Source organism: Phascolarctos cinereus, unplaced genomic scaffold (assembly GCF_003287225.1).
Source record: "Phascolarctos cinereus isolate Bilbo 61053 unplaced genomic scaffold, phaCin_HiC Scaffold_5;HRSCAF=322, whole genome shotgun sequence".
Classification (NCBI taxonomy): Eukaryota; Metazoa; Chordata; class Mammalia; order Diprotodontia; family Phascolarctidae; genus Phascolarctos; species Phascolarctos cinereus.
Window position 1 is genome coordinate 40,036,060 of NW_027555958.1, and position 19,666 is coordinate 40,055,725.

The 19,666-nt window shown below is 49.1% G+C and overlaps 1 protein-coding gene across 1 annotated transcript in view; it reads left to right on the forward strand.

Annotated features, from left to right (window-relative positions):
• TMEM132E (transmembrane protein 132E) overlaps nt 1–8,655 on the forward strand; it is a 101,493-nt gene extending 92,838 nt beyond the window's left edge. Inside the window, 7 exon segments of the mRNA XM_078155457.1 lie at nt 1,678–1,883; nt 2,794–2,827; nt 3,073–3,519; nt 3,861–3,890; nt 3,892–4,053; nt 6,113–7,120; nt 7,122–8,655. Coding sequence (XP_078011583.1) covers nt 1,678–1,883; nt 2,794–2,827; nt 3,073–3,519; nt 3,861–3,890; nt 3,892–4,053; nt 6,113–7,120; nt 7,122–7,169 — 1,935 coding nt within the window. The 3' untranslated portion in view covers nt 7,170–8,655.
• Nucleotides 8,656–19,666: the final 11,011 nt, after the last annotated feature.

Genomic DNA, 19,666 nt, shown 5'->3' on the forward strand with positions numbered 1-19,666 from the left:
TGAGGCCAGATTTGACAGAGGGCCTAGCATTCAATCCACTGCACCGCCTAGCTGTTCCCCAAACCATCCCAGTGTAGAAAACTGTCCATCCCCCAGGCTCATGCTTGCAGGAGCAGAATTTTTGCTGCCCAGAAATGTTTCTTGAGGTCTAGCCAACTGGTATCCATGGTCACGGAGCTCAGAAGAGGAGCAGTTAGACCACTGGGCTCCCTTGGAACCTGGAACCTCCTACCCCCAGCCCCTCCACTGACCCACCCAAGGGTCCAGTTCTAAGAGATGAGAATAGAGTAGATTTTGTTTTCAAAAGTTGACAGTGGGATTTGCCCAAACCTGGAATGTTCTCCACTGACTTTAATGGGGGGAATGAGCTGCTTCGGCAGAAAGTTTATCACCACCCCACTGCTCCCTCTTCCGACCACTGTGGCAATGATGACCTAGCTTATGTGGGGACTCTGAGCTAACAGCCCCCATAGCATTGGGGGGCAGAGGAAGAGGAGAAATTGGGACCAAGAAGTCTCCCCACTCCTTGTTCTCCCCTCATTCCTCCCTGAATGCATGTTTTCTGTGTATGTGTGTGTGCACATATGTATGTTCCTGGGTAGGATCAGACTGTCTCATGTGCACATGTGTGGACCAGGGCAGCCCAGGTGTATGTGTGTACTTCTTTGTGTATGTGCGCATGTGTGTATGTTTTCAATTCAGTTCAATGAATTTTTATTAAGGACCTATTATGTGCCAGGCACTACTAAGGATAGAAAGTGGATGTGGGATTTCATTAGTATGGGGAACTCCTAGATGAGGAAAATCTCTACCAATGCAGGTTGGCACCTTCTCTTCAACTTAACAGTACAGGATTTGCTCAAAGTCACACAGCCAGTTTGCATCAGAAGCAGCCTTGAACCCAGGCTGGAAGGGAGCTGAGCACTTTTCTCCCTGCTTTGTGTCCCAGTCCCATCCTTTCCACTCCACTCACGTCTGTGGACAGTAGGATGTGTGTGTACATGTGTGTGTGTGTGTGTATATGTGTCTCCTTGAGGCCAGACTCCCCAGTAGTCTGTGAGATGGCACTACAAGGCAGGGATGTCTCATGGTTTCAACGACCAGGCAGTGACACCATGGCATCATACCTCTAGAGCTGGACAGGACCATCCAGTCCAATTGTTTCATTTTACGAGTTAGAAAACTGAGACCCAAACAGCTGACTTGTCTAAAGTGCTGCAGGATTTGAACTTGGGTCATCTCACTCCAAAGACAATGCTCTTTCCATTGTCCTGTGGATAATTAGTGATGGGGATGGTGGGCCCTTCACTGATCTCATGGGGCTGGGTAGTGAACGGCCCTTTGGGGACATGTCTGCATTTCAACCTTTGGTGCCTGCCTGCTGGAGAATGAGGTCCAGACAGAGGGACAACATGAAGCAGAGCAGGAGCCAGGCTAGTTGTGAGTTCATGCTTTGCAGGGACATTACTCTACCAAGTTATTTGTTGAGTGGCTCCTCCCTCCAGGCCCCTGGATCTGCTTCCTCTCTACCAGGGTCCTCTTGGCCTCGGCTCTTCTCCAGCCCTCCAGCAGCCCCCCTGCCAACCCTCCTCTCTGCCAAGTCATCTGGTCCTCCTAAGGCTCCAGATCCATTCGTGGGTCTTTCTAACTCACATCCCCTGCTTCCCTTCCCTACAGGTGTCCAGCAGCTGTGACTATGTGTTTGTGAGCGGGAAGGAGTCACGGGGCTCCATGAATGCTCGGGTGACCTTCCGATATGACGTCTTGAGCGCCCCCCTGGAGATGACTGTCTGGGTCCCCAAATTACCATTACACATTGAGCTGTCTGATGCCCAGCTCAGCCAAGTGAAAGGCTGGAGGGTACCCATTCTCCCAGACAGAAGGTACAGGCATGACCCCTAGGGACATACAACCTCCCCTCCCCACAAGGGGATCTTACTGAGTGCCATACTCAGCCTCCAGTGCATTCACCAATACAGATTCATGTACATACATACACACACACACACACCAGTCCTGGGCATACACAGGGGCAGGCACACGCTTCCTCTTACCCACATATTAGTGTTCAAGGTCACATAGTGTCTACACCCACTCTGAGCTTCTGGGGTGGGAAAAGTCAGGTAGGAAGGTTGGAGAAAAGGGAAAAGAATGATGGAAGAAAAGCAACAGAGAGGAGAAGTGAAAGAGGGAGGGACAAAGAGAGAGACAGGCAGAGACAGACACACACATGGAGAGGGGAGGGAAGGATGGACATGGAAGAGGCTAGAAAAATAAAGATGCATAAAGGGAAGGAAAGGAAAGGAAAGCAATATTCACAAGATTTGGAATAGGTGATGCATTAGAGATTACCCCAAATTGTAATGATGAGAGGCCAAGTGATTGCCTAAGACCCCATGGCTAGTAAGCGACAAAGCCAGGGTTTGAACCTAGGTTCTCCTGACTACAAATCTAGGACTGTACATCATCTCACACTATTGAGAGAGATGCTGAGCTCCTCAGACCCTTGGGGCTGGAGTAGAGGATACTGGCTTGAGTGTTTCTCTGGGATACTTAAGTGAAAAAGGGAGAGATGGTAAGAGAAGAAGGTGTAAGAGGGTGTATGGTTGGAAGGGGAGGTGAAGCATGGGATCACAGATTTAGAGTTTGAAGGAGCCTTAAACTCTCATCAGTCCAAACCTGGAAACACTGGGAGGGGAAGAAAACAAAATCTCCTAAAACAGGCTATTTCCTGGAGTGGGGCCCAGTCCCCTCCATGCGCCCACACAATAGATTCTATTTTCTTTTCTCTAGAGCTCAGGCCAGTGGGAAGGACCAGACAAGGAAAGTGAGGTCATAGAGAAGGGATGGGCCCTTCAATAAAAGGATTTGTTCTGTAAAACCTGGCCTCAGTCAAAAGGCCGCACCCGAGGACCTAGAAGGCCACATGTGACCTGGAGGCCGCAGGTTGCCCAGACCTGTATAGAGAGAAGAGACATGCTCAGGATATGTGGAGAGTCCAAGGGGACAGGACTGAGCCCAGCTGGCCCCTTGCATCCCTGCCCTCTCACTTCCTTTCCTCTTTAACACACACATGCACACACACACACACGCACACACACCACGTGCACACACACACATATACACACATACACATGCTCGAGTATGTGTATGTCCTCTTGTAGCACAGAGATAAAACATGGGGCTGCGGGCCAAGGATTCATCCTAAACCTGCTCTCTACCTGCTTATGGCCAGGTCAGCTCGGGGAGAGTGAGGATGAGGAGGAGGAAGAGGAAGAGAAGCGGCAGAACCGGGGATGCACTCTACAGTACCAACACTCCACGCTCCAGGTCTTCACTCAGTTCCACACCACGTCCTCTGAGGGCACTGACCAGGTGGTCACCATGTTGGGCCCTGACTGGCTGGTGGAGGTGACCGACCTGGTCAGTGACTTCATGAGGGTAGGTGACCCTCGTGTGGCCCATCTGGTGGACAGCAGCACTTTGGCCGGCCTGGAGCCTGGGACTACCCCATTTAAGGTAGGACTTTGTTCCTCCTCTAGTCCAACCCACACCAGAATCCCCCCCCCCCCAACTCTCTGTGTTAAGACCCTGGAGGCAAAGGGGACCCTGAGGCCGACGCCAGCTCTCCTGCTCCAAGCCCTAATTATCCCCTCTCATATACCTGTTCTTGTTAATAGCTCTGAAGCAGTGAGCTTTAGTCCATAGAAGGGTCCTTCTTGAGGGAAAGATGGGAGGTCAGTTAAAGGGCTGGGGCTGGGGCAGCCACAAGTTACTTGCTGCCCTGAGCCCACTCTCCCTGCCCCCACACTCACCCCTTGACCTGAGCACGTGGCCTCCAATTTGCTCCTCCCCTCCAGGTTGTGTCCCCACTGACCGAGGCTGTTCTGGGGAGAAACGATGGTGATGGTGACAGAGGAGAAGGTCAGCATCACGGAGCTCCGAGGCCAGGTGGTGGCCAGCCTCTCCCTCTCCCTGCGCCCCAGCCCTGGGAATAGTCACACCATCTTGGCTACTACGGCAGCCCAGCAGACCCTCAGCTTCCTCAAGCAGGTGACTAAGTGAGGCACTGAAGGCCCTGGGTACCTTGCCTCATGTTCTCACCCTCTGCCAACTGGGGTGACCACAGGTGGCATGTTCTTCTACTTCCTCTACTGCTCCCTCCTGATTCAGGAGGGTCTCGAACACGGGGAGTTTAACTACTCACCTCTTCATCCCATTGCTCTATCCTGGCTGGGTAAAGACTTAATTATGGGAAGTCTAGTAATTCATCTTTCTGCACTCAATGACTAGAGAGTACTTCTCCTGGAAACCTGAGAAACCTGTCCCCAGGTCTCTGGAGGACCAGACACCTGTGTTCCCCAACTCCATCCAACTGTGAAACCCCAACTATAGCTTCTTCCCTCTACTCCCTGACCAATAGCAACAGGAAGAAAGAAAAAGGGCTGGGAGACAGATGCAGAAAAGCTGAGTACAGCATGGAGCAAGGAATAACAGTACCATGGGTTTAGAGCTGAAAAAGACTCGAGGCAGGTGTTGTGGAGACCACCACCCCATTTTACAAATGTAGAAACTGAGGCCCACTATATCAGATTGCACAGTCTTGGGGAGGGAGGCAGGAAGGGGAGAAAAATTTAAAACTCAAAAGCTTGTAGAAGTGATTATTGATAAATCAAAATTAATTAATACAAAAAAGAAACTGAGGCCCAGAGAATTTAAGTGACTTGCCCAGAGTCACACAGCAGGAAGAACCCTCGGTCAGCGGATCCAGATTATCCAGGTTCTACTGTTGCCTGTGGCCTTGACTCGATGTACAATCTTAAGCAAATTATTTAGTCTCTCTGTGCCTCAGTTTCTTGCTCTTTAAAATGAGGAGGTTGGACTGAGTTACTTCTAAAATCCCTTCTAGGTCTGGAGTTTACAGTTATTTAGAGTGTAGGAGAGGAGGCCAAGGAGAGCTTGGACCAGAGAATACAGGAGCTAATAACAGCCCCCTACGCACATGAAGGGAAAGTCAAAACAGATTTTTCTTCATCTTTTCCAAAGCAGGACGAGGAAGTATGAGGCTGATGATGCAGGACAAGAGACTTGAATCTATTGACTCTATTAAGATAATGGGGTTGGGGGGATGGAGGGGGAAAGTGATGAGGGAAGGCTCTGAATAAATGAAAAGCCTCTGATTTCAAGGGGCTCACCTCGAATTGAAAGAGACAACATAGGGGGCAGCTGGGTGGCTCAGTGGATAGAGCACAGGCCCTGGAGTCAGGAGGACCTGAGTTCAAATCCGGCCTCAGACACATAATATGCACTAGCTGTGTGATTTAATCCCATTGCCTAGCAAGGAAAGAAAGGAAGGAAGGAAGGAAGGAAGAAAGAAAGAAAGAAAAAGAAAGAAAGAAAGAGTGAGAGACAACATATTAGAAAGTTCAACTGCAGGGCCCATAGAAAGGTATAAAGCCTGAGGGAGTGGTCTTAAGGTGAATGGCAAGGCCAAGGGGTCCTTCGGATGTGTTAACAGGTCAGATTCAGAGCCTGGAGGGTCTGAGCATAATAAAGCACACAGTGGGGTTAAAGGTAAGGCAGATTTCTAAAGATGGTAGTGCTGGGTGTTGTTCAGTCATCGCAGCTGTGTCCAACTCTCTGTAATCCCATTTTGGGTTTTCTTGGCAAAGATACTGGAGTGGCCTGCCATTTCCTTCTCTAGCTCATTTGACAGATGAGGAAACTGAGGCAAACAGGGCTAAGTGACTTGCTCAGGGTCATATAACTGGGAAGTGTCTGAGCCCATATTTGAACTCAGGGAGATGATTCTTCCTGACTCCAAGCCCAGAGCTCTATCTGCTGAGCCACCTAGCAGCCATATGTAGATGCCACAATAAATGGCTGGGATAGTTTAGGTTTAGAGAGTTGGATTTGATGACGTCCAATCCGACCTCATTAGAGCATTCCTATCCTCTGTCCTCCATCGCTCTCTGCCCAGTATTGTCTCTCCCCCACTCACCATCTCCACCTTCTCCAGATGACCTTGATGACACCTTTCCCTTTCTCAACCTTCCCCTTCCCTGGTCCCCTTCCCTGGCCATTCACCCTACAACTACATCCTCTCTTTCAGGAAGCACTCCTGAGCCTCTGGCTGTCCTACAGTGATGGCACCACGGCTCCACTGTCCCTGTACAGCCCAAGAGACTACGCATTGCTGGTCAGCAGCCGGGATGAGAGGGTGGCCACTGTGACCCAGGACCGGGCCTTTCCCCTCGTGGTGGCCGAGGCTGAGGGGGAAGGCCCGCTGCTCCAGGCTGATCTCACCATCTCAGAGAGCTGTCAGAAATCCAAGCGGAAGAGCATCCTGGCCACAGCGGCTGTGGGGCTGCGAGTGCGCTTTGGGAATGAGGAAGAGGATCCCACCTATGACTACCCGGGCCCGAGCCAGCCTGGCCCAGGTGGGGGCGGTGGAGACAGTGAGGATGAGGTCGTAGGGGCTGGCCACCCTGGCACTGCTTCCCCTCAGGGGCCACCCACACCAGGCACTGCTGGTCCAGCCCAGACTCCGACAGAGGATTTTCCACCCATCCCCACGGGCTTCACCCAGATGCCCCGGGGACTGACGGACCTGGAAATCGGGATGTACGCCTTACTAGGTGTCTTCTGCCTGGCCATCCTCGTCTTCCTCATCAATTGTATTGTATTTGTACTCCGGTATCGGCACAAGAGGATCCCCCCTGAGGGCCAGACCAGCATGGACCACTCCCATCACTGGGTCTTTCTGGGTAATGGACAGCCCCTCAGGGCCCAGGGGGAGCTCTCACCCCCTGCAGGCAACCCTCTGGAGGCCGTGCCTGCCTGCTGCCATGGGGACCACCACAGCAGTGGCAGCTCCCAGACCAGCGTCCAGAGTCAAGTCCACGGGAGAGGGGATGGCAGCTCGGGGGGCTCAGCCCGGGACCAGGCCGAGGACCCAGCCAGCTCTCCCACATCCAAGCGCAAGCGGGTCAAGTTCACCACTTTCACCACAATGCCCTCTGAGGAGCTAGCCTATGACTCAGTGCCCGCTGGGGAGGAGGAGGAGGAGGAGGACCTGAGGTGGGGCTGCCCAGATGTGGCAGGGGGCACATTGGCTGCCCCCCCAGGACCTGCACAACTACATCCGTAGAATCAAAGAGATTGCTTAGATGCCCCTCCCACAACTACCCCGAGCCTCCACCTTGGCCCCACTCAGCTGCTTTTCCGGGAAGAGTCTGCCTCAACCTCCCGGCTTATTCTGGGCCTTGTTGGATTGGGTTTTATAAATCCTAACCTTCTCCCCACCTCCTAACATTGGGTTAGGCCTGGGCAGGGCTGGCTCTGAAGCCTTGTCCCCTCCCCTCCACTCACCGCAGGCTCTCCCTCTGGAGGGACTAGCCCGGTAGGAAGGGATTGAAGGAGAGGCCCTATCTTCCCCCTCTCACTGTCTCCACTGCCTTCTAAAATCTAACACCTCTTTTCCCCCTCAGACAGTAAGAAGAGGCAGTGTGTAGACAAGAGAGAGAAAAAGAAATTGGGGGAGGGAGAGAGAAGCGCGGGCTTTTCCCTGTGTGCCCCTCCCAAGCTTTGTCTGCCCCCAGGGTTATCCCTTCCTTGGGGGCCTGCTTCCCTCCCCTCCCACTCCCCCATTTCTCCTCCTTCCCTTCCCCCAAGCTGCACAATGACTTTTCTCAAACCTACATTCAGGGATTTCTGTCCTGAGGATGGGGATGAGGGGACTCCCCCCGGCCCTCCTGAGGGATGGAGCTGCAGAGCTGAAGAATTGGGGCTGGCTTGGGAAGTCATACCCCCTGAAAATCTGGGAGGCTCCATCCCTCTCCAGATGCTGGGAACCTCCCCAGGTTACTTGTGGGAGTCCCCGTGGGAGCCCTTGGTCACGGGTTCAGCCCATGGGGGTCAAGGTCGGAGCCAGACTGTGCCACCCTCAGCTTGCCCATACCCTCAAATCTCCTCCCCTGAGGAATCGTTGAGGGCTTCTCCCCTCCTGCCTCCTTCCTATGGAGGCTCTGGGCAGGGAGCTGGTGTGTGGGAGGTGTCTACTCTGTCCACAACCCTTCCCCTCCACCCCAAAATCTATTGTCCAGAGATGGGGCACTGGCAATGACACTGTCCCAGAAAGGGTTAAGGGGTAGGAGGGCAGAGAAGAGGGGGAGCTCCATCTGCCCAGGCTCTCGTGGCTTCCCCACAATGTCTCACCCCTACTCCCAACCCAAGGGCACTGCCCTCTAATTCCCAGTTAGGCGGGAATTCTTCTAACCCTGTGATTTCCTCAGCTAGGTCTTCACCACGCCTTAGCCACTTGTCATGGGTTTGCCAGCTGTTTATTCCCTTTCTAGGTGGGTCAGGGTGGGGTGGCAGGGTGAGGGAGGCGCTAGGAGAGGCTGCCTTTCCCCCCTCCACCAACACAGACCCCCATGGGGTGGGTCTGAAGGCACCAGGAGACATATCGTCTTTAAGGGTGAGAGCTGAGGGCACCAGCATCACCGCCACCACCCTGGGGCAGCTGGATTGGACGATGCAACTTCTCAGATGTGATTTCTCCATTTGGGTTTTTACCCACCACTGTGTCTGATTTTTCTTAAATAAATAAACAGAAAAGACCAGTATGGGGCGGGAGCAGAGGGACCCAGAGAACAGATGTGCTGCACACCTGGTTCTGTCTTGTTCTATATACACATACACATGTGTGATCGTGTATGCCCCTTCCCCTCTTCACAGATACACAAATACCATTTGACATGGAAATAGGCCTGGGGTGAATGGAAGGGAAAAGACACACACAAGTGGGTAGGTTTGCACACACTGCTTACTAATGCTTCTTCCGGTGTGGAGCTGGCCACAGAAAAGGGGGAAGCAGAATATGGAATGGGACAGCGTAAGCCCAGCAGCAAGCTCAGGAGAAACTCTGCTGAAGCTTTAGAGTGGGATCACTCTGAGAGGCGATGTTTTCATCTTCAACGTAGATTGAATTTCAGGAAAGGGTTGATCTCAGGGTAACTTTCAGTCTTCACAGGGTACTGTCATTATTTCACTGGAAGTCATTTAGAAGAATAGCAGACACACCTGTACTTTCATGATCTCTGATATTCCTGTGTAGGCATTCCCTCCACCAATGCAGATTGCAATCCATTTATGCCTTCTCCTCTTGTACAATTCATGTCAAGGTCCTTTCACTTATCCATAAGGGATCTACGTAAGATGACAGACACTCCTGTTTACCAACATAAATGCAAAAACACATTCCAAATGCAAAGTAAATTCATGGATCAAAGGTGGGGGATGGGGGGGAGCCAACAAGTGGATAACCCAGATGTTGAACTGTTGCTTGCCACAAAATATTAAAGGATGAAAGAGAATGGTGAGTAGATGAATGGAAGATTTCCAGAAAGGAATGAAGAGGAACTGGACAGGATGAGAGAGTGTAAACGGGTCAGAATTTGCACAAGTGGCAGGCATCGAGATGACAAATCCATTACACGTGTGGAGCACTGTCCGAGGCACTTGGGGAAGACGTTTCTCCAACACTTCAACAATCTGCAGCCATGCACTTGCTCCACTCATTATAAGATCATAGCTCCTCCACCACTCAAGGTGTACCCATGCCACCTTCTCTGACACTAACAAGCTGCATGTCCCTGGGCAAGTTGCTTGACCTCTCTGAGTCTTAGAATCCTCCCTTATAAAGTGAGGGTCTCTATGGTCCCTTCTTGCTCTAAATCTATGATCTTATGATCCCCCAACAACTCAGGAGTTGGTCTTCAAGAGTTCTTGTAGTCCCAAAATGGCATAACCCTATGGTAAATCAAATGATTATGGGTCTGTGGCTAATGAAAAAGAGCAAAGAGATCATCTGGCCCAGTGGTGTCAACCTCAAATAGACAGAGGGGTCACTAAACCACACATAAAGATCCCCATGGGCTGCATATCGACCTAGAAAACTCCATATTTACATCATCTATTTTCTATTGTATTTTTATTGGTTTTCTTAAATATTTTAATCTGGTTCTGGCACTACCACCTCTGATCTATTCCATCCTCTCCCTTCCCCTCCCCACCATTTTACAGGACCTGAGTCTCATTTCCTGTTGATGCCATCAAACCCACTGGCCATATCCCTTTAGAGTTGCTTGGATAAAAGTTAGTTGAGACCTTAGAATGAATGAATGAATGAAGCCCGCAAGCATTTATTAACTGCTCACCATGTGTAAAGTGCTGTGCTAAGAGCTGAAAGTACAAATAGAATAGCAGCACAGTCCATGCTCTCAAGGAACTCATGTTCTCATGGAGGTGAGTGGGGCTCATCTACTCTGCTTTACAGATGAAGAAACCAAGGCCCAGGGGAGCTTCTAACTTCCTCAAGGACACACAGCTAATTAGCATCCGAGGTGGGATCATGGTGATATTTTGCAGATGGGGACACTAGAGCTTAGAGGGAAAAAAAATGACGTGTCCAAATAAATACCAGAATTAGAATGTGGACCCAGGTCCTCCAACTCTAAACCAGCACTCTTTCCTCTTTACCACTTGGTTTCTTGTTTATGTTTTTATTTTTCTTGTGCACGCCTTCACTCCTTTGTCTAGTCCTCAGTGATCTGTAAAGCAGAATGTGGTGGCAAATCTTAGCAAGGCTAGTTTTTGTGGGACAGACACATAAGGCCATCACTGGGCCAGGATGCTCCAAGCTTTTCTATCTTGGCAACACCTGGTGGAGTTGTCCAGCCCACCTAGCCTTTAGAGACTCCAGATCACATCTACAACATGTCAGGAAAGAAAAGGTGAGCTTCTGCCATTAAAGGGCTTATAGTCTAGCAGGAGAGATGGCAGATGGACAAATGACTAACAGAAGAGAGAGGAGAACAAGCATTTATTAAACACCTACTGCATACCAGGCATTGTGCTATGCATTTTACAAATATTGCCTTATTTGCTCCTCACTACCACTTAGGAGACAGGTCTATTATTATCCCCATTTTACAGTTAAGTAAACTGAGGAAGACAGAGGTTAAGTAACTTGCCTAGGGTCATGTAGCTGGTAAGTGTCTGAGATTGTACTTGAACTCGAGTTCTATTCACTCTATCCACTGCATGCAAGCAAGAGTGTTAGGAGGATTCAGAGAAGGGAGAGGTCACATTTAGCTAAAGAAATTGGAGAAAGCTGCATGGAGGAGGGACACCTGGAAAGCAGGCTGAGCTTTCAAAATGCTGGGGTGGTAGAGAGGGTAAAAGCTCCATGGGAAATGAGGGAAGGATCTGAGCAATAGTGAATAGTCTGGCTGGAGTGTCACAGTAACAATTCCCCTTTAAGGTTTTGCCAAGCACCTACCTCACAGCAGCCCCGTAATGTAAGTAATACAGGTATTATCTCCATTTTACAGATAAGCAAGGTGAGACTTAGAAAGAAGAAGGGATTTTCTGGCATGTACACATGGAGGATTCAGACCCAAGTCCCCTCACCCCAGTACAATGGGCTGCCTATAGGTAGTGACATGAAATAACGCTTTAGAAGGTAAGATGACATCCATGCTAGGTTGTGGGGAGTCTTGGATGCCAGGCTGAGAAATTTGGACTTTATTCCCCAAAGAGCTTCGAGTTAACTATCTTATCCATCTTCCTGGTGTCAGGCGTACTCGGGCAAAGCCCAGAATGATTTCTGGAAGAGCTTCCCCATCAGAAGAGTGAGACTTTGGAATAAGGGTTAGAATAAGGTCTTCAAAGACTGAGGATAGAGAAAGCCATTCATTTGATTTATTCAGCAAACATTTATTAAGGCCCTAATATGTGCCAGGTACCGGGGAGACAAAAATTAAGACAGCTGCTGCCTTCAGGGCTTTAGCTTCTTCTGGGGGAGAAAACACAAACACAGATAAGTAAAGGCAAAATGTATACAGAGGAATTTCTGTGAGGAAGGCACTAGCAATTGGAGGGATCAGGATGGGCTTTATGTAAGAGATGACACTTAAGGTAAGCCTTGAAGGGAGCTGGAGGTGAGGAGGAAGAGTATTCTAGGCATGGGGGACAGATAGCCTATGCAAAGACATGACCATGGGAGATGGAATGTTGAGCAGCAAAGGGACTGTTAGCTGTAACAAATTATGCAAGAAAGAAAGGAAAACGCAGGAAAGGGAGGTTGGAGCCAGAATGTAAAGGGCTTTAAATGCCAAACAGGATGCAGCTGTAAGGGATATCAGGACAGGACTGCTGGGAAGCAGGGGGAGGGACTAAAATCCCTGCTCTTTCGAAGCAATATAGGCTGAAGGCCAGGGGATAGTGAGGGGCCTTATGGTCAGGTCTCATGGGCAGAGCCCTCTACTCACTGAATCCCAGCCCTGGGCAGCCTCATCCCTTCGCCTCTCTCCCCATTCCAAAAGAAGCAGCAGAAACGGTTCCTGGAAACCAGCAGGGTCTGACCCCTGTGTAGTTGGAGAGGGAGCGTGAGTGTGGGGAATGAGGAGGGATATTAAGTTAACAGCCCCTTTGGAATGGCCCCGACACTGAACTCCTCTTTAAAAATTTGTCTTCAACCTGAAAATGAATCAGGGGACCTTGTAAAGAACCGTTATTGACAGAGAGCTGCTCTGGGAACGCTTCGGAAACCCGGCCCATGAATCAGACCAGCTGCTGAAATGAGATTTCCTGGAAAGCTGGGGACTCTGGCTAATGAAGAGCTGTGAGCCAGGGAGGAGGAAGGGAGGCCAGAAGAACCCCACTCCCAACACCCTCTGCCCTGAGTCTAGGCACCTGAGGAGCCTCCTTCAGAGCTCACCTCCTCCTGGAAGGCTTAGTCCTGTCCCAACTCTGCCTCGATAGTCTATATACCCTCGTTATTTGCCCATTTAGCTGAAGGAGAGGTAGATCATAGATTTAGAGTAATCGAAGCCATGGAGTCTGAGACATACCCACCCCGTCCCCATCTCATGTTACAGATGAGGCCACTGAGACCCAACAAGGTCTCATATCTTTCCCAAGGTCATATATCAGAGTAAGCATTTGAACTCAATTATTTTGACTAAATCCAGTGCTCTTCGGAACCATGGCTTATTAGAGGCCATCTCTACTAATTAGGTATCCCAAATGAGGAGACAGCCTGTGAACTGTGTTCAGTTCTGTGCACTATTTATTTGACAAGCTGCTGTCTAAAGAAGTCAATCCATAGTGAAGGGCCTCGCACCATGCCATACCAATGCACCCACGCCATAAAATGCCCCACATGCCAACCAGGGCTGTTTAACCTGGGGAAGACTCAGGGATGATATAATAGCTGTCTTCAAGCGTTTTAATGGCTCTTTTGTGGAAGAGGGGTTAGATTTGTTTCACTCTGCTCTAGAGGGGAAAATTAAGAAAAATTGGTAGAAGATGGAAATATTTAAGTTTGCTGCTAAGTATAGCAGAAGACTGTAGAACTCAGCCCTTCCTGTGGAGCTGGGAACAGAACACATGTCTCACAGGAAGGGGCCTGAATGCAACCCTACCTCTAAGGGAAGGGCTCCAGTCCAACCCCATAGACATATACATACGTGTATTGGGGAAAAGTTGCTAACCAAGCTACTCCTAAATTGGAATGGGCTGCCTTGGGAGGTGGCGGGTATATCCTCATCTGTCATCTCCAGGAGAAGGCAAGTGAACCTCGTGGGGATGTGGTAGACGTAATCTTTGGTCAAGCATGGAGTAGACTATTGATAACCACTGAAGTCCTTTCCAATTATGGGGAATCTGTGAATCTAAGAATCTGTGGGGAACAACCAAGATTTGTTGGGGGTACAGGGGTAGGGAGATGGATGTGGCTGGATCTGAGGGGTCCTGTTAGGAAGTAAAGTGAGATAAAACTGGGAAAATATTGAGAAAAAAGATCCTCAAGGGCAAAGCTAAGGGCTGAGATCTGGTGATCACAAATCACAATAAGAGTGATTTAATGATGGAAGCAGAGAATGTACTTGGAGAAACAGGTGACCCAAGGAACTTCCCCCAGCCTAGGAATCCTTGGTATCCATTCTAGCAGCTCATAGAATGCAAGAACTAGCATGGACCTTGGAGACATCTATGATAGTCCAATACCCTACCCAGGATAGGGCTCCATAATATTCCTAGCATGTCATCACACACTGCTTGAATACCTCCAAAAATTCACAACCATACAAGGCAGGCCCATTCTACTCTTGAACAGTTCTAATAGTCAGAGTTCTTTCTATTGACCAAAATCTGTCTCCCAGTATTTTGCCTTCTGGGAATAAATCTGACCCTTCTTCCATATAACAACCCTACAGATATTTAAGAAATAATTGGGTGCCCACCCCCTGACCCCCAGGCAACGATTAGGTCTTCTCCACCACTAAACATCCCAGATTTCTTCAAATTTGAGCTCCCTTACCATTGTAGTGAGATTTACACTTGTCATCATCCTTCTTAAAACATGGCACCCAGAACTGAATGCCAAACTCCAGATGGGATAAGAGTAGAGGATCCCACAATGATCAGTCTAATTTTACTTTTGGAAAGTCATCTCTCCCCTCTTTCTTCTCAAGAACCATACCCAGTTTCTTCTTTTCTTTTTCTTCTAGAGGGCATCACCACTACCAGTATCCCTCATCTGGAGGCAAGAGACTGACTCTGCCTCTTTTAGCTCACAAACAAAATGATGGACTCCTCAAAAAAGAATGTCAACCAGCATTTCCAGTTCCTAAGGCTGCCTCCTTCACTATCTCCTCCTTCCCCTTTCTCTCTTAGAGTGGAAGGGGCAGGAGGTAATAGGGCAGGTTGTAAGGACTGTGCAGAGTTGGGTAATGCCCAAGCTAGTGGTAAACATTCCCTCTGCTCCAGAAAAAAAGAGGAGAAGCTAGACAGGCAGTCAGGTCAGGACCAGATTGCCAGACGGTGGAATCCCTCCAGAGAGGACACAGCTTGTGTGGGCAGGGCTGTAGACAGGAAAGGGATGCCAGACAGCCAAGAGGGCTGAGAGCCCACCTGGTTGGCATCTGGTGTTTCATCCTCAGCAGGGGAGGGAGCGCTGGAAGTTAGCAAACCCAGACAGAAATTTTCCTCGTGGGGAAGGAGAGGGACAGAGGAAGTGGAAAATGGAGCTGGTACCAAGTTGGGTTGTACAAAAATTGTCTGATTTAAGCTAGACATGCTTAATCTTGGAAATCCACTGACCACTTGCCCAGTGCCTGGGTTTCTAGGACATTTGCATTGAGATCTATTTATTTGGGGAACCAGTAGCATGATACAGTGTTGAGTACAATGTCTTCTACTGGTTGAATAGAAGCAATTTCCTCTCAAGGCATAGATTCTTCCATAGGTGGCTTTCTTCCCTGCTACCAGAGGTCACACTTCTTGGAGTTGTCTCAGGTAACTGCTTAGAAAGAGAACAAGAAAAAGGGAGGGAGGGAGGAAGGAAGGAAGGAAGGAAGGAAGGAAGGAAGGAAGGAAGGAAGGAAGGAAGGAAGGAAGGAAGGAAGGAAGGAAGGAAGGAGAAAGAAAGAAAGAAAGAAAGAAAGAAAGAAAGAAAGAAAGAAAGAAAGAAAGAAAGAAAGAAAGAAAGAAAGAAAGAGAGAGAGAAAGAGAGAGAGAAAGAAAGAGAGAAAGAAAGAAAGAGAGAAAGAAAGAAAGAGAGAAAGAAAGAAAGAGAGAAAGAGAGAAAGAGAGAAAGGAAGAAAGAGAGAAAGGAAGAAAGAAAGAGAAGAGAGAGAGGAAGGGGAGAGAGAGCATTCATTAGGCCTTTTACTATGTATCAGACACTGTGCAAATAAAAGCAAAATAAGATAGTTCCTTCACTCAAGAAGCTTAGCATTCACTGTGCTAAAGCTTGGAGTCCATTCAGTGTTTCAGGAGAGTGGTACAAATGCACTGGACCTGGACACTGGAGTCAGGAAGTTTTTCTTCAGTGATTTTCAGTCGTTTCTGACTTTTCATGATCTCACTTGGGTTTTCTTGGCAAAGATACTGGAGTGGTTTGTCATTTTCTTCTACAGTTGGGGGAACTGAGGCAAACAGGGTTAAGTGACTTGTCCAGGATCACACAGGTAGTAAGTGTCTGAAGCTGGATTTGAACTCAGAAAGACGAGTCTTCCCGACTCCAGGCCCGGTGCTCTATCTCCCTCATCACCTAACTACCCAAGGAAGGCCTCAGTTTCCTCGTCTATAAAATGGGATTAATAATAGCACTTACTTCCCAGAGCTGTTGTGAGGATCAAATGAAGTAATATGTGTAAAGTGCTTTGAGAATCGTAAAGCACTAGTGAAACACTATCACGAGTGTCGTTATCATCGTTGTTTTCTCATCATTACTATTATAATTACAAGCCAGTGCTTCTGGTGGGGTAGACAATGCATAAAGGAAGGGGGTGGGGTGGGTAGGGAGGCAGCAGCAGAGGAGGAGACCAGCTCTGAGTGAGATGAAACAGGACTGAGATCCTTCCTAAAGTGCAGATCTTGGGGAGGGAGTCGCCAATCTGTTGACGAGAGCCTCAGGGAGGATCCCGTTTTCATTGGTTTTTAAAGAGCCACAGGGGGCAATTAGGTGGCACAGTGGATAAGCTCTAGCCTTGGAGTCAGGAGGACCTGAGTTGAAATCTGGCCTCAGACACATGACACTTACTGGCTGTGTGACCTTGGGCAAGTCACTTAACCCCAATTGCCTCACCAAAAAGGCAAAAATAAAAAAATAAAAAAGAGCCACCCAATGACTACCATCCTCTAATTCCATCAGGCTTGGTTTGAAGACTGGCTCACAGCCACTAAAGGGATAACAAAAAGCCCTGTAAAAATCCATCCGCTTTGACTAATGGACTTCCTTCAGTTTAGCTTAAGATCTCAGCATCTACATATCTGTGTTATTTGTCCCCTTACAATTCCTGTTATTTCATCAATGCTGGGAGGAGAGAATTAACTGAATGGAGCTGTCCTGATCAACTCCCTTCTTCCCCACTACACTTGCTTTATCTACTTTGATCCTCATAAACAATCTTGTAAAAGAGATGTATTATCATCCCCATTTTACAGATGAAGAAAGGGAGACCCAGAGGGGTTCAGTGACTTGCTGGTTAGCATCAGAGACAAGATTCAACCCCACATTTCTCTAGACTCCAGCTCTAACAATCTTTACAATGCACCTTTTTGTTCTAAATCTACGATGCTAATAAAGTCTCCTGGTCCATGTGCCTCTTTCCGGCCTCTCTGGGCTTACGAGTGTCTGTAGGTCGATGGAGCGCTGGATTTAGGGTCAGGAAGACCCAGGTTTGAATCTCGCTTTGCCTACTTAATAGCTGTGTGACACTAGGCTACATGGGACTCAGTTTCCTCATCTCTAAGATGAAGGGGCTGGACTGGATTACCTCAAAGGGCCCTTTCAGCTCTGAACCTACAGTCCTACATCTCTCAAGCTCTGTCTCCTGCCTAGATTCACTCCGTTTCCAGGTCGTGGTGGGGGAAGGGAAGAGAAGACCAGAGGATGCCTCTGGGCTAGGCGAATGTACCTTTGGCCATTCCTAACCACAGAGACACCTTCCCTTTTTCTTCTCCATCTTAAGGCTTTGGGATATTGCTCTCCTTCCTTATTCAAGGAACTTCAGTTCAGATTCATATGCGGAAAGCCAGACCTTTGAGCTTCCCTCTCCTCTCCCCAGCCCCCAGGCCCAGTGCCCATTCTCCTATTGTAGGAAGTGAGTGGGGGGTGAGAATCTGTACCTTGGGGCTCACAGGCTTGTTTGGCTTGCCATGCTCTGAAGGGTTGGCTCTTTTATCTGTCACTTGTCTCTGCCTCAGAGGCTCACTTGTTGGCAGCTGCTGGCTGTGTGTGCGTGTTGGGGCACCAGGGTGGAATAAAAGGAGGGTGTGCTGCCAGCCGCCAGAGAATGGAAGAAACAGAGGGTCTGAATGGACCTTGAGAAAGGTCAGATGTATTCATACTTATACCCTGCAGGAAAAGACACGGCTCCTGTCTTCAGGAAGCTCCCAGTATTTGTGTGTGTGTGTGTGTGTGTCTGTGTGTGTGTGTGTGTGTGTGTGTGTGTGTGTGTGTGAGAGAGAGAGAGAGAGAGAGAGAGAGAGAGAGAGAGAGAGAGAGAGAGAGAGAGAATCTCTGCCCTCTGGGAGCCCCCACGAAGGAGAGGAGGGTGGAGAGATAAAAGAATTCCAACTCCCTTCCCCCAAGCTCTCTGTAGGTGGCAGGGGAGGAAAGGGAAGGAATAAGGGAATAATTTTTGAGTGATTCTTAAGCTCCTCTGGGAATTCCAATTGGGTGGAGGTAGGAGAGAAACAACTCTTGCCCTCATGAGCTCCACATTGTTCATTTGTGACGGATTCTTCATGACCCCATGGACCGTATGGGCCCGGGGGGTTTTCTTGGCAAAGACACTGGAGTGCTGTGCCCTTTCCTTCTCCAGGGGAGTAAGGCAGAAGATAAGTGCCTTACCCAGGGTCACACAGCTAGTAAGTGTCTGAGGTCAGATTTGAACTCAGGTCCTCCTGGCTCCAGGTCCAGTAAGTTATCCACTGTCACCCTCAGGGAACCACAAGTGTGGTACAGTGCGGTAGGCTTAATCTGAGAAAGCTTCCTGAAGAAGATGGGCTTTGAGACCATGTCTTTGTTGGAAGAGAACCATAAATTCAAAGAAGAGGATGTTTGGTAGGGCTTTCACTTTCAGATGGGATCCATCTTGGATCACTCCCATCTTGGTAGGTGAAAGCTTGCAGGTGGGTAAGAAGAGGTAAGCTCACATAAGCCTACTGTTAAGGGTTAGTGCCCAGAGCTTGTTTGGGGAGGGGGGGGGTTGGGAAGGAGGTACGTAGGGAAATCACAGGAGATGGGACTGGTGGGATTGTACTATAATCAATGGGTGCTATGTGGAGACTTCTGGGACCCAGTGGACTGGAGTCATTTAGATGTCCCTGATAGGAGAAAGCAAACTGAATTGGGGTGGGAATTAGCAACCCAGACTCAATTTGCTAAGGGCAGTTTCATGGGCTGAACTTGATTGGAGGGAAAGGGATGGAGGAATGGGCAGTGGTAGAAATTGATGAGCTACATTCAGGATGAATAGAAAGGACTGAAAACTAAATTGGGGCAGGGGGAGTGTAGGGAGTGGAGCAGGAACTCTATCCATTCCTCCCTGTCAGGGGTGCAGTAGCAGAGAGAGAACCTTGTCCCACTTCAGCTCTGCCTCCAAGATGACAGATTCTTCTTCCTTCATTCAAGAGGAAAAGGTTGGACCCCTGTACCAGGGACTGTTCATAGCCTAGGAATGGAGAGAGGGGCTTACCTCTGCTCTGTCTCCCTAGCTCTCCCATCTGTGAGGGAGTAGCTATTCTGACAAAGCTGACAGTCTAAGCTGAAATGTCTTAGCCACAAAATTGGTTCAGATTCTATCCCTTAGGGTCTCCTTGCATCTATTCTTTCTCCCCATTCTGTCTGGACCTCCTCAAGTGGGCATTGGCTCTAGATTGAGGGGATCTGGATTCAAATCCTGCCTCTGACACTTATTAGCTGTGTGATCCTGGGCAATTCACTTAGCCCAGCCTAGGTCTAGGTTTTCATTCTAAGTCTTTGAGTCTCATCCCTTGTAAATGCCTCTTATGGGATAGGGAAACCTCAGGCCCAGAGAGAGTGATGTCCTTGTCTTTGGGTGCAAAGCAGGGCAGAGACAGAAGTAGG